The sequence below is a fragment of the Malaclemys terrapin genome, chromosome 16, assembly GCF_027887155.1.
Source record: "Malaclemys terrapin pileata isolate rMalTer1 chromosome 16, rMalTer1.hap1, whole genome shotgun sequence".
In the NCBI taxonomy this organism is placed as follows: domain Eukaryota; kingdom Metazoa; phylum Chordata; order Testudines; family Emydidae; genus Malaclemys; species Malaclemys terrapin.
This window is the reverse complement of record NC_071520.1, coordinates 9,923,343-9,937,484: the sequence shown is the minus strand read 5'-3', so window position 1 is coordinate 9,937,484 and position 14,142 is coordinate 9,923,343. Positions and strand designations below refer to the sequence as shown.

General features: G+C 49.1%; 1 protein-coding gene across 1 annotated transcript in view; it reads right to left on the bottom strand.

Moving 5' to 3' along the window:
* Nucleotides 1–12,492, bottom strand: part of SRRM4 (serine/arginine repetitive matrix 4) — a 141,633-nt gene extending 129,141 nt beyond the window's left edge. The window contains exon 1 of the mRNA XM_054006277.1: nt 12,306–12,492. Within this exon, the coding sequence (XP_053862252.1) occupies nt 12,306–12,436 (131 nt within the window). The 5' untranslated portion in view covers nt 12,437–12,492. The remainder of the gene's footprint in view (nt 1–12,305) is intronic.
* Between the last annotated feature and the right edge of the window lie 1,650 nt (nt 12,493–14,142).

Below are 14,142 nucleotides of genomic sequence, written 5' to 3'. Positions count from 1 at the left end.
CTGTGAGTGGAATCACTGTCTTGCTCCATAAGGGTGCATATGGTGGGTACCACCCTCATCCTTAGCAATGGAACAATTTGGGGGAAACTCCCAAGTTCCATAAACAGAGTTTTCGTCCCTCTCCAGCAGATAGTTCCACAGGATGGGCATTCCCCACATCCCATGCTTTCCCTAGCCACTGGGCAGTCTAGGCTGTGCATCAAGAATAGAGCTGAGGTAGCCCTATCTTTATTTTCCCATGGAGAACGTGTCTCTCCCCCAGCTCGATGCCTGGATTTGCATTCTCCTGTGGGGGTCCCAAGGAAAAGAGCAAAGCTCAAGGCCATTTCTGAGCCCAGGACATCCCAGTGGGGGGTTGCAGTTCAAGGGATGAGTTTTTCCATCTCAGCTTATCCCTCTTACCCCCCTCTTAACCTCACATGAATGGGGCAGCTGAGTGAGGTGGCATGTTTTTAACAATAAGAGTAAGTGGACCAGAAAGGCCAGTAAACCCCAGACCCACCTGACGTTGGTGGGCTCTTAGGACATGTCTACACTGCAGTCAGAGGTGTGATTGCAGCACATGCTTGCATACCCTGGCTAGCTTTGATCTAGCTCGCCCGGATACAACAGCAGCGAAGCCAGAGCCGCACAACTAGCCGCTCCTGTACAATGCGAGGGTCAGTCAGTCCATGCTGCCACGACTTCACTGCTGCTATGATTCAAGCTAGCAAGATCCAAAAAGGCACGTCTACCGGGGCCGCAGTCACACCTTGGATTGCGGTGTAGACATGCGCGAAGATTTCCAATGCAGGCCTACTTTGGAGCGGTTTGTCCTCTGCCTGGTGCTCCCTTTTCATGCAGGTCCCAGCACCGCACAGCTCGGCCACGTTTCAGGAAAGGTTAATTGGAAAAGTCCCTTTTCCTGATTGTCTTATTTGTTCTTTAACGCTACAAGCTGATCAATAATCCATTTACTTAAGAAAGCACTTCTCCCTGCCTCCCAGAGGGGCTCCAGCCCGCTTCACAACTGAGTGCAAGTGACCCTCACCGATGGTCAAGCTATTCTAGCTTGAGCTCCAGGCACGTCTCTAAACTCATCCCACAGCAGCACCACAAGCTCAGGTGGCGGTGAGGAGGAAGTGAGATGGGAGAGGGGGTTAATTTCTTCTTTTGTTCCAGGATGACGCATGGGTTTTTACTAGAGAACGTGCTCCCAACCCCCTAGAGCTTGAGTGGATTCCAGACCCCAAAGGGCTTGATCTTTGGGTCCAGCTAAGCTGAGCATGGTACAGAACGGGCTTGGCATTACACCACCTTTATGGCCCACGTAGGGGCTCTGCTACCACATACTTTCCTGGCTGCCAGAGGGCCTGGTTACTGAGAGGGGGTGGGTCGGGACTAGTGCTGTCTGGGGAAGGACAATTCTGTTTCAGGGAAACTGTCAAGGTTTTGAAATGTGGTTTAATTCGACACTAGAGAAAGACAGACCGATAATAGCCTGGTGGCCAGGGCACAGGCCTGGATGGAGGGTTACCCAGGGTCAAGGCCCTGATTCACAAGGGTTGGCCTGATTCAGCATCAGCTGGAATGACAAAGCAGGGACTTGAACCCGGATCTCCCAGGGTCTGGCTACACAGCCCACAACCGCGAACCTCCCAGCGTGTGCTGGCAGACTGGGGGCTCGTGCTCGCACTCTAAAAATAGCTGCATTGTGAAGTGGCAGCTCCTAGCCTGGGCTAGGAGACTCACTGCTGCAGGCTGTGTAGACATAGCCCCGTATTCCAGGCCAGTGGCCTCACTGGATGGCTAGCTCCCTGGCTCCTGACAAACTTCTCACTGAAGCCCAGACAGCGCCACAAACCGTTTCAGCAAAGCTGAAAGAGCAGATTCCGTTTCAGCTAGTGGTCGGAGCGGCTCTAGTCAGGGCACTCCTGCACCGTGCTGATTGGGGGCTAGTTTCTGTAGCTGTCGCAGCTGGTTTATGTTCAAGGCATTCTCAGGTTTCTCTAGCTGTGCAAGATGCAGGAACTACACAGAGCAGCAACGTTATAGGCCACCCTCTTTGCTCCGTCCCACTGGTGCACAGGGGAGTGACACCGGCTGGGAGAACAGGATTTCTCCCAATTAATTCAGAAGTCAGACAAGAGTTTCTGATTAGCACTATGCTATAGAGGATGCAATTCTATCTACCACTGGAAAGCCTAAGAAACCAATTACAGGGTTAAATTCTGTAAAACGGACAGATGACAAGCTGTCAAGTGTGTGACTAAACAGAAACCCAGACAGGTCAACTTAATTTTTTAATTTGGCTAGCTAGGCTCCTCTCCATGTCTGCCCCTCTCTCCTAGATAAGGCTAAAGATGCTCCCTTCAGTTGGCCAAGAATGTGCTGAGGAAAAAGGCTAATCCACTGCGCTTTATCAAATCACAGACAAAACATTTGGGAAAAAAAAAAAGCATACCTGAGAACAGAGATCTGCCTGCAGAGATGTTTCTAAGAGGAAATATCTGAAACCTTAGAGCAACTTTCCTTCTAGGATGGAGAGCGGACGCATATAGCTGACACGTAGAGATCTAATGAATAAGTTAGGAAGCGTCAGATAACCCTAGATAACGCTGTCAGCATCCCAGAGTGACAGTAACGGAACTATGATCCTTCCACTCTGTTCTGGCTGTAGAGCACAGGGCCATGAGGGATGCTGTTCATAGGACAGGCAGAGTTCATTGAGGAAACCTGCTTAACGCTGGCAAATGTTTTAGATTTATGATCTCTTGGACCCTCTGCTACACTAGAGAGATCAATCCTCGGGGCTCACAGCACAGAGACCCTAGAAATCTATGGTGATAGGGAATAGCCAGCATGGATTTGTAAAGAACAAATCATGTCAAACCAATCTGATAGCTTTCTTTGATAGGATAACAAGTCTTGTGGATAAGGGAGAAGCGGTGGATGTGGTATACCTAGAATTTAGTAAGGCATTTGATATGGTCTTGCATGATATTCTTATCGATAAACTAGGCAAATACAACTTAGATGGGGCTACTATAAGGTGGGTGCATAACTGGTTGGATAACCGTACTCAGAGAGTAGTTATTAATGGTTCCCAATCCTGCTGGAAAGGTATAACAAGTGGGGTTCCGCAGGGGTCTGTTTTGGGACCGGCTCTGTTCAATATCTTCATCAACGACTCAGATATTGGCATAGAAAGTACGCTTATTACGTTTGCAGAGGATACCAAACTGGGAGGGATTGCAACTGCTTTGGAGGATAGGGTCAAAATTCAAAATAATCTGGACAAATTGGAGAAATGGTCTGAGGTAAACAGGATGAAGTTTAATAAAGACAAATGCAAAGTGCTCCACTTAGGAAGGATCAATCAGTTTCACATATACAGAATGGGAAGAGGCTGTCTAGGAAGGAGTATGGCAGAAAGGGATCTAGGGTTATAGTGGACCACAAGCTAAATATGAGTCAACAGTGTGATGCTGTTGCAAAAAAAGCAAACATGATTCTGGGATGCATTAACAGGTGTGTTGTAACCAAGACACGAGAAGTCATTCTTCCGCTCTACTCTGCTCTGGTTAGACCTCCGCTGGAGTATTGTGTCCAGTTCTGGGCACCGCATTTCAAGAAAGATGTGGAGAAACTGGAGAGGGTCCAGAGAAGAGCAACATGAATGATTAAAGGTCTAGAGAACATGACCTAAGAAGGAAGGCTGAAAGAATTGGGTTTGTTTAGTTTGGAAAAGAGAAGACTGAGAGGGAACATGATAGCAGTTTTCAGGTATCTAAAAGGGTGTCATAAGGAGGAGGGAGAAAACTTGTTCATAGCCTCTAAGGATAGAACAAGAAGCAATGGGCTTAAACTGCAGCAAGGGAGGTCTAGGTTGGACATTGGGAAAAAGTTCCTAACTGTCAGGGTGGTTAAACATTGGAATAAACTGCCTAGGGAGGTTGTGGAATCTCCATCTCTGGAGATATTTAAGAGTAGGTTAGATAAATGTCTATCAGGGATGGTCTAGACAGTATTTGGTCCTGCCATGAGGGCAGGGGTCTGGACTCGATGACCTCTCGAGGTCCCTTCCAGTCCTAGAGTCTATGAATCTATGAAATAGGATGTTTTGCTCACATTAAAAAAAAAAGAATCAGTGTAAAATACTTATGAGACTACCATACTGCAGCCAGGGACCTGTGATCTTCTTTCCTTTGTGAGTAACTCTCACCTGCCTTCTAAAGAGAGAGTGTCAAACAAATGCTGCCCTCATTGATAACCATGGAACCTACTGACTTCACAGAACTCACAAGTGTAACTTCATTATTTATATCCCGGTAGCACCTAGAGCCCCCAGCTGAGACTGAGGCACCCTGGTGCTATGGGTTGTACTGACACAGTGAGAGACTGCCCCGGCCCCGAAGAGTTTACAATCTAAACAAGCAAGACAAAAAAAGGGAGGGGGGAGGTATGTTTTCTCCATTTGACAGCTGGGGAACTGAGGCACCGACAGATTAAGCGACCCTGCCCATGGTTACACAGAGTCTGGGGCAGAGCAGAGAACTGCCTCACAGTCTCCTGAGTCTAGTCCAGCACCTTAACCACAAGGCCATCCCCTGATGGATATGAGTGAGGGCAAGATTTGGTTCTGTGTGGGGCAAAATGCCTCACCTGCAGGAACAGAACCAGAGCCTCAGCTTGAGATGCAGAGGGTGGTTTTGTTGGACGGAGTAACTGAAATTTGTTACTGGGAACAATACGAACCTAACACCTGTGGCAGGACGTTTCCATGCGGACGGACAGACCACAGGGAGGATCACATTTCCTGTGCAGGGTATTGCTCTTCTGCAACATATGCTGTGGGAAGACAAGAGGAGCACAATTCTGCCTTTGCATGGAGATGTTGAACCCTCTCAGCAAGAACGCTGCTAACAGTGAGCCAGTTCAGAGACCCTGTTCCATGGGGTTAGCAGCAGAATTGGCTTGTGTGCAAAGCACCAAGGGTGGAGTTTATCAGACCACTTTTCCTGTTACATTAAAAGCCTTCTACACCTAAGCACAGATGGTTCCCTCCCTCCCACTGGAGTGTTTATTGTCTTGTAAAATGAAAGAACACTTGCATTTGCTAACTTTTAATGAAGCCTGAAAATTATCACATCCTGCGTTTCTCCACATAGCCGTCAAACTAGAAATAAAGCTTTGGCAAATCAAGCACCCAGGAAACGTTTAGTCCATAGTATCTGAATATTTGTTGTGAATAGTCCCTCATCAATATGAATTACTTAATCACCATTTTGGAAGCCTGGTATTGTTCCTGTTACTTGGGCTTGCTTTGTTTCTATGACATCTTAATTCTGTGTTTTATTTCATCTTCGATTGTGACATATTTAAAAAGCAAGGATCTTTCGGTGAAATTCAAGAGAAAGCGTAGCATTTAGACACAGCTCTGGTAGCTATGTGCAAGTAATATAGCCTGGTGCATGGGGTGGGGGGTAGAAATTGTGGTTTCTCTCATGCATGAAGACAGAAGATACTCTGAATGCTTTCTGTGGAAACTAGATTTGCTGTTCTTATTTGGAAGTCTAAGCAGTGTCTTTTTCAATTTCCTAATCTGATTGATCACAATCAGAGAGATTGTAAATTTCACGCTTGTCCATAACAAAACATGCTCCTACAGCTGGTCTTCTGACACCGCCAGTTGAAAGTCTGCATTAATGTAGATATACATCACAGGCGGCAAAAAGCAGGACAGTCTGGGGAGGCAGTTCAGAGAGCAGCAGACCGTCTAACATCCTGACTTGGGGGGAGGCGCTATTCCCCCCCACCAAGAAGGGAATGGAAATAGCTTTCCCCTTCCCTCCCCCATTCCTGAAGCTGAAGGACCGAGAAAAATGCAGATTTGGTGAAGTGCAAACAGCCCTAATACTAGAGAGCACGACACCCTGCTCATGAATTAAATTGTCACTGCACTTAGCTTGAACTGTTTTATTCTCTGGGGGAGTTTGTCTTACCAATTAGACCCTGTGGGCCAAATTCTGTGCTTGGTTATACTGGTGTAAATCTAGAGCAACTATTGCAGTCCCTGGGATGACTCAGCCCTGTGATCATCCTGTTTTCTACCAACGGAACTTTGCTGATTTCAATGGATTCACCTCCCTGTAAAGCTGGAGGAACAGCTGCGAATCAAGCCCAGTGAATCCACACTGGTGTGGCTGTGAGCAGAATCTGCCCCAGAAGAAATATTGCTGCAGACTCTTGAAATCAGCACTTGATATGTCACAGCATCAGCTGTTGTAAACTGGCATAGCTCCTTTGACTTCAATGGCTTTGCTGATTGCCACCAGATGAAGATCTAGCCCCATAGATATGACATACAAGTGTTTTAGGGCCAAATCCTTTTCTTAAACACACAAGTGATTCAGCAGGACATCTGCCATAGAATCTCAGGAGGTCATCTAGTCCAACCCCCTGCTCAAAGCCGGACCAATCACCAGATAGATTTTTGCCCCAGATCCCTAAATGGCCCCCTCAAGGATTGAACTCGCAAACCCTGGGTTTAGCAGGCCAATGCTCAAACCACGGAGCTATCCTGAGTTACCAAAAGCCCTCAACCCCAGTGATTGTGGTGGGAACTGAGGATGCCTGACATCTTGCAAGACTAGGCCCTCTGCCCCATGGTGTTAGCATCAGAAAGTAGTCTTGTCCCAGCATCTCCCTCTCTAGACCCCCAGCATGATCCGTATTTAGCCAAAGCTCAAATGGCATTGTCATTAGCTTTGATCTAGTGTGTGATAGAAGAGACTGTTTTCTGTGCATAGTAATATCCCATTATGGTGGAGAAGTAAAAGGGCAACACTTCAGAAGAGACATACTAATTACTCCCTTGAATTGGTAACTGTGTTCTTTGCACTTGTGGGTCAGCCCTCCCCTCCCCCCCAACCCACCCTACAACATACTGGGGAGGTGGGTCAGAGAAAATCAAGTGATTTACTCGCATGCTTATTTGATTAAAAAAATTCAAATGTCATGAATATCAATGTGTAAAGCTTGAGTAGAAACATTTACCTTCCTGTCCTGAAATGGTGCCTCAACAAAGTGCTCTGATTATTTCTGACAATTCTGACACCAGAGAGGAAGCACCATCTAGTGCCTGAAGCACATGACTGGGGGTCAGAAAAACTGCACACGCTTTCCAGTCTCTGCCACTGACTAACTGTGTGACCTTGGGAAACTCACTTCACTTCATAGGGAAACTGAAGTTCCTTGTAAATTGATTATTAAAAAAATAATAATCCCACTCAGAGGTGCTGCAATGTTAATCTTGGTTTCTAATCCCAGCTCTATCACTGATGAGCTGACCCACCTTGGACAAGGCATTTCAGCTGTCTGCCTCAGTTTCTCCTTCTGGAAAAAAGGGCTAATAATATGCTTCAAGGATTCAATGCTTAACCTTTTAAGATCTTCGGATGCAAAGTGTTCTAGACGTGCCCACTGTTAGTGTCCTAAGAGATAACATGAACCTGCCCCACAAAAATCAAGAAAATGGCAACAAAAATGTCCCTGTTAAATTCACTTTTAAGAAGAAAATAAGAAACCAATTCAAACACAAAACTGCATCACTATCTTCCAACCTCAGAGCCATCCATTATACAGCACTTGTGATGGCCCACAGGCTGTCAGAAGAACCCCTCTGAATATGTGCAGCAAACATTGCTTTGAATTACTAACCGCTATTTTGGTTTTAAGTTGCAATCCTTGGTTGAACCAAATGGGTAGAAAGCCATTCTCATGTTCTATCTATAGAAGAGCTGTGACTCACTTTTTAGAGATCATAATTCTGCCCGATGCATTTGAACTACTTCTTCTTCTTCCCTTGCAAGTGACAGAGAAGCTAGAGGGTCAGGACCTACAACACTAGGAAGAGAAAGCCACTGGATGCGTTTTACCAGTGTGTGTGTTTGTAATTAACTGAGAGCTACCACCTTGTAATCTGCGTCTTTGAAATTTCTGAAGCAAATTGGTATATGAATGCTTGTTTTCTCAGCTGGAATAAACCACTGGGGCCTCCTTATATTACTGTACAAGCATCTGAATGAGGAATAAAAACACTTTAAATAAACCTTTCTGGACTATTCAGGCCTGATTTTCCAGAGGTGCTGAGCTCCAAAAACGCCACTTGGAGGCAACGGGAGCTGCAAGAAATCAGCCAAGCGTACATGGAAAATCTATTGCTATGTTACGAGACTGACAGATATTTTTTTTTTGCCTGTAAACGTTGTTGTGTAGTTAGCATCTATGCAAGGGGCTTGGGTTTATCTGCTGTGCCCCAGAGGTATCCCTGCGGGCGTGCTGGAGAGCAAGTAGGGGTGCAGCCCCCATGGCAACTAATCAGTGACTGATCTGTGCAGCTGGCAGCCCCGCTCCCACACTGGACTGACTGGCACTGTTCAAACCCTAATAGATCCTGGTAGCCTGGGTGCCCTGGGGAGGGGAAGGGTTAGGGTGGAGAAGGTTCTGTCTTGTTTCTGGGCAGCCCAGAAACCCTATGGAGACGCTGCTTGCACCCTCCTTTGAGGGTTACTTGTCTGAAAGCAGGTGGGGGAAGGTAATGGCAATGGCTCCACCTCTCTCCCCCACCCTCTACCACTAAGGGCAGGTGAAAAATGGAGAATATGCTGTTCCTCCTTCAAGGGGGCCAAAATGCACTGCCCAGGAACCTGTAGGAGAACACTGGCTGACGGCACTAGAATTTGTTCTGGGCACAGACTGCTGGGTGCCCCTCTGTACCCTTCTAACCTGCCCGAGGGCACCTAGGACAGTCGCCAGTACTGTGCATAGCCAGGCATGCAAGTCTAATCCCAAGTATTGGTTTTCAGCCTATCAGCAAAACTCTGGAAAGAGGACAGCAGCTGGCACACAAGACTGGAGCCTGGGTTGGATTCTCTGCTGCCCTGCGCCAGCATCTACACCTGTGCAAAACCCTGCCATTCTGATTGGGTAGCAACTTGCCCCCACTTGGTATAGGTATATGATTACACAAGGCATGGGGCAGTGGGAATCAGGCCCCATCTTGTCTTCCTGCATGGGCTCTATTTGGAAGTTCCAAAGTAACTGATTCTTTGCAAACGTAACCAATAAGACACAGCCTTTTATAGGAGCCCAGCTGCAATAATGCCGCATTACCACTTAACACATGAAAATGTCTATATTTAGACTCCCATTTCATCCGAGTCCACCTATTGACAGTGAGCCAGTTAGTTGCTGTGAATGAAAGGGGAGCAGATCTCAACCTAAATTGGAATCTTCCTAGGTCCTCTCCTGAGTTTACGAGGCAAAAAAAATATTCATCTGCATTTGTACTGACTTGGTGATAAGTTCAGGGATGGGGGTGCTAAGTAGGCAATCATTCTACGGGTTCCAGGGTCTAGAGTTAGACTGACAGCAATGCAGGTTGGATCAGTGGGAATTCTGGAGGTTCTAAGAGGATGTTCTACAGATTCTAGGGGTGCCGGCTCTAGTGAGATGTTGCTATAGCTGGCTCTAAAGCACAACTATTTTCCAGAATGGATATGGGGTTCGGGGGAGGGGGAAAAGAGAGACAGGGTTCTCAGCGCACTAAAAAGATTTGAAATAGCAGGGCTATGGAACTCCTTTTAAAATATCTAAAGCCAAATCTTTAGCAGATGTGAACCAGCACAGATCTGTTAACTTCAATGGAATTGCAATGATTTGTAGCAAATGAGGATTTGACTTCTAGAATGTAAAGGTGGGAAGAGGTTAAAAAAAAAAGAAAATCCAACCAAAGGTTTTAAAAATGCTTATAGGACAGACGGCATCGCTGTTGGCACAACAATAAAGGGAGAGGCTCTGGAATAAGCTTTGTGCTGTAAGTTTCCAGGATAATATACAATCCAATCATTTTCTTCTGCTAAGAACTGCACGCAACTCACAGTATTCCTCAGTCATCAAAGGATGAAATTAATGGCAGCAACCCAAGAAAATGAGAAACCCTGACCTTAAAACACTATACTATACTCCTAGTTCAAAGCAAAGAAACATTTTCACTTTTCATGGCTCTTAAAGTTATTTTATTCAGTCCTTTTATCCTGCTGTCCCTTCATTTTGATTGTGATTGATTTTTTTATGAGAAATCCTCTGAGGAATTACAGATAGACACCTACACAATTATTTGTTTAAACACAAATATCAGTTCAAAAGCACAAGAGACTGGAATAGGCATACACAGCCATCATCTCTCTGTTTCAACCTTCATAGACATCTTAACCCTCCCCAACAATAAAGGGGAGGGACACAGACATCAAGTAAAATATTGGTCTCTCTGTTAGACAGCTGTAGACCAGTGTGTTCCATAATTACTAAATAAAATACCACAATCAGATGTCATTATCTCCCATGATCTTTAAGGAACGAAAGGCGGATAAGATACTGAACCATTGCAGGCAGCACAACCTGCCATCTTTAAGTTTTAGCCCCAGGATGTGGCAGGTCATGACAATGCCAGCTTCGCAGATTTGGGTATTTCCAGGACATTTATGCACCTGCCTATACTTGTTACTAGTCATCCTGAAAACAAAACCTGCCACAAACCACTAAGTTACTGATCACAAAATTTACAGGGACACTTTAGCATAAACTCAGAATTAGAGCTAAGTGAATGGGTTTGCAGGGAGTGGTGTACAGCAGTGGTTCTCAACCAGGGGTACACATATGTCTTCCCAGGGGGTACATCAACACATCTAGATATTTGCCTAGTTTTACAGCAGGCTACAGAAAAAAGCACTAGCGAAGTCAGTACAAACTAAAATTTCATACAGACAATGGCTTGTTTATACGGCTCTATATACTATGCACTGAACTGTAAGTGCAATACTTGTATTCCAATTGATTTATCTTATAGTTATATGGTATAAATGAGAAAGTCAGCAATTTGTCAGTAATAGTGTGCTGTGACATTTCTGTATTTTATGTCTGATTTTTAAGCAAGTAGTTTTTAAGTGAGGTGTAACTTGGGGGTACGGGAGACAAAACAGCCTCCTGAAAGGGGTACAGTTGTCTGGAAAAATTGAGAGCCACTGGGGTACAGAATTAGTTTCCTGTTTGCAAGTTATCAGGAACCAGACTTGGATTTTCAAGTCTGGGAGGTCCCCCCACCTCCACACCAACAAATGGGCTACACAAATATATTCCAGCATTCACCAAGACCACTGCTTCAGAATATTTGCTGGGGGTACTGGTCAGCGGAGCCACATTGTATTATTAAAGCGCAATGACTGGATGACTCCCAAAAGCACAAGGTGAAGGCTCTGGGCTAGTACCCAGGGGAATACGGATTGGCAGGAACATTTGTGATGCCTAAACCTTCTGTGCACATTTCTGTGAACAGTTGTGCTGGTCTGCCTGTACTGGGCCTGACCATGAAGGAGGCGCAGACCCCAAAGAGAGCTGGCGGGTTGAATGTTCACCAGTCCTTGCAGCATTCAGCCCCAGGATCCCTGGCTCTTTTAGGAGCTTGGAGCAGGAGTTCACCTGAGCTGTTTCCCTTCTAGAAGAGCTAAGGACTTGCTGGGGCTGGGATGAAATAGCAGGACAGGGCTCATTACAGGAATAGCTTTGCTCAGGGTTAATTTTGAAATGATCCAACTTTGACTGTGTCACCAATAAGCAAGTGCTAAATCCTCCCACCTGCTCAGTCTTCCCTTGCCACCGACCTTCCTTCCTCCAGGTCAGGTCCTTGGTCTTATTTCTCCCGTTTCCTTTCATTCAAACTGACTAGCGGCGCGCCTGACCCTTCCACCTCCACCCCACTGAGTCTGGTTCCCACTAGCCAACTCCACTCAGGCGGGCAGTGACCCAGACACAGACCTCAACCTGGCACGAAGCGCTCTGCTGCCTTCCCCCTCCGCACCGCAGCAGCAAGAGGGGATATTTCCATCCGTGGCTGCCCCAGAGACCGGAGCGGAGCTAGGAAACCAAAGTGCTCACATGCCCCCGGCAGGTCACCCCCCTCCAACTAGGGTGACCAGATGTCCTGGTTTTATAGGGACAGTCCTGATTTTTGGGTCTTTCTTATATAGGCTCCTATTACCCCCCCAGCCCCTGTCCCGATTGTTCACACTTGCTGTCTGGTCACCCTAGTCCCAACCGGGAGTCTAGGGAAAGTTTCCCAGGGAGATGACCCCCAACCTACCCCCCCTCCCATGCCCTGCCCTGCCGGACGCTGGCTCCCCCACTCCAGCCAAGCCCCAGCGAGCGCAATGGGCTGGCTTAGCGCCCTCTGCCCCAGGGCGGCGGAGCCTCTCCCCGAGCCTCACCTCGGCGGCGGCTTGCGGGCGGTGATGCTGGCGACGATGACGCTCTCGGGTCTCGGCGTGGCCACGGCTTTGAAGGTGCCTCTCCAGAACTTCTCGAACAGCTGCTTCTCGCCCTGCTGCGCGCTGGCCATGCCCGGGGCCGGCCGGCCGGCCGCGGGGAGCTCTCCGCGGTGCTGAAATCCCGAGCCCAGGGCAGGGGGCTCACGAGCTCGCCCCGCTCCAGCCCCAGCCCCACCCCGGCCGCCCTGCGCTCCCGGCCTCTGGGCGGCTCGGAGCCCGGCGGCGCCGACGCGCGAGGGGGAGGCAGCTCAGTGCGTCTGCGAGCCTGAGCTTTGCTCCTGTTTTGTCTCATTCACAACGTGACGTGGGAAGCGGGGCTGGTCATCGCCCCCCCCCCCCCCCCCCTCCTGCCTGCATCTGCCTAACAAAAGGCTGCAGGTCGCGGGGAGGAGGCCGCGGGTGCCGGCTGCCACAATGGCCCAGGGCTGGCTTAGGCAGCGACCCGGGAGAGATCAGAGCCCCCACCCCGCCCTAGCAGGGCTCGCTACTCCCCTGCCAGCCGCGGGGATACGGGGCGGCGGCGGAGGGGAGCAGGGCGAACTCGGAGCGAGCCCCGGGACAGGAGCGGAGTTCACCCCGCCTCCCTTCCAGGGGCCTCAGGGCTTGGCCTCAACAAACCCCTTCGCCATCTGCGCCGCCTCCCAGCGCAAAGGGCCCCGCGTTTACATCTGCTCCAAAACAAACACGCCCGGCCGTGGTCCAATGCAGCTGGCAGCTCCGCTCCGCTCCCCTTCCCACCCCCGCCCGGGGAGGGCAGGAAGCGCCCGCCCCTGCTGCGCCGAGAATCGGGCCGGGAGCGGCTCATGGCAGGGGGCTCGGGGGAGGTGAGCCCGGCTCCCAAAGTAGGGCAGAACCGCTCAAAGATGGAGTCCGGCGAGTGAGGGAAGAGACTTCCCTCGGGGTGGTTTCAGCCGGGACTCCGGGAACGTGCAGGTGGCCCAGGGGTGAGAAGGGACAGGGCAGGAATTCTGCTCATCTCTGGTGGGGCCCAAAGCTTGCCCAGGGAGACGCTGCATTAGCGAGCCGCCAGGAGGGAACGATCCCCGCCAAGACCCGGCACAGGGGAGCCCTTGGTGGGCAGCTTTTCTTTCGCTCCTGGGGCCCTGTTGATCCCCGGGGAGCACCAAAGTGGACACGGTCACATCTTTATATGGGTTGTGAATTCCTCATCCTGATTATTTCAACTGCCCCATCCGGCCCCAGCTCCAGGCTGCCCACAACGCCCACGCTGGTCATGTAACGCTCCTTTTGAACCTCTGCATCTACCTACCCTTCAGACCTCTCCCCCTCCCAGCCAGGCTCCTGCCTACATCTTCGCTTCGCTTCCGCCAGCATCTCTTCGCTACGGGGCGTGTGCTCACATCCCTGGCTTTGTGTCAGCAGGCTGTACACCACCGACCCCGTCCCCTGCCAGCTCCTCCAACACGTTCTGGAAACCCCTGAAACCTGCTGGCCGGGCCAGCTCCCCTCCCTGCTCTGCCCTTTCACCCTGCTATGCACACCCAGATTGTAAGCTCTTCAGGGCAGGGAACTCGCTCTTGCTTTGGGGGAGTGCATCTCGGGTGCTGCCCACCAGCTGCAATTCCATATTAGCAGAATAAAGCATTGGAGCTAATCAGTCCCTTTGTGCAAGCAGAACCATCAGCCCTTGGAAGCAGTGACAGGGATGGGAGGCACTCGAGTGACCCCCTCTGCTTGATGCAAAGAGCAGGAATGACAGTGGGTAGGCCCCAGCTCTCAGTGGAGAAGGGGCTGAAAAAGAAGGGCTCAGACTAGG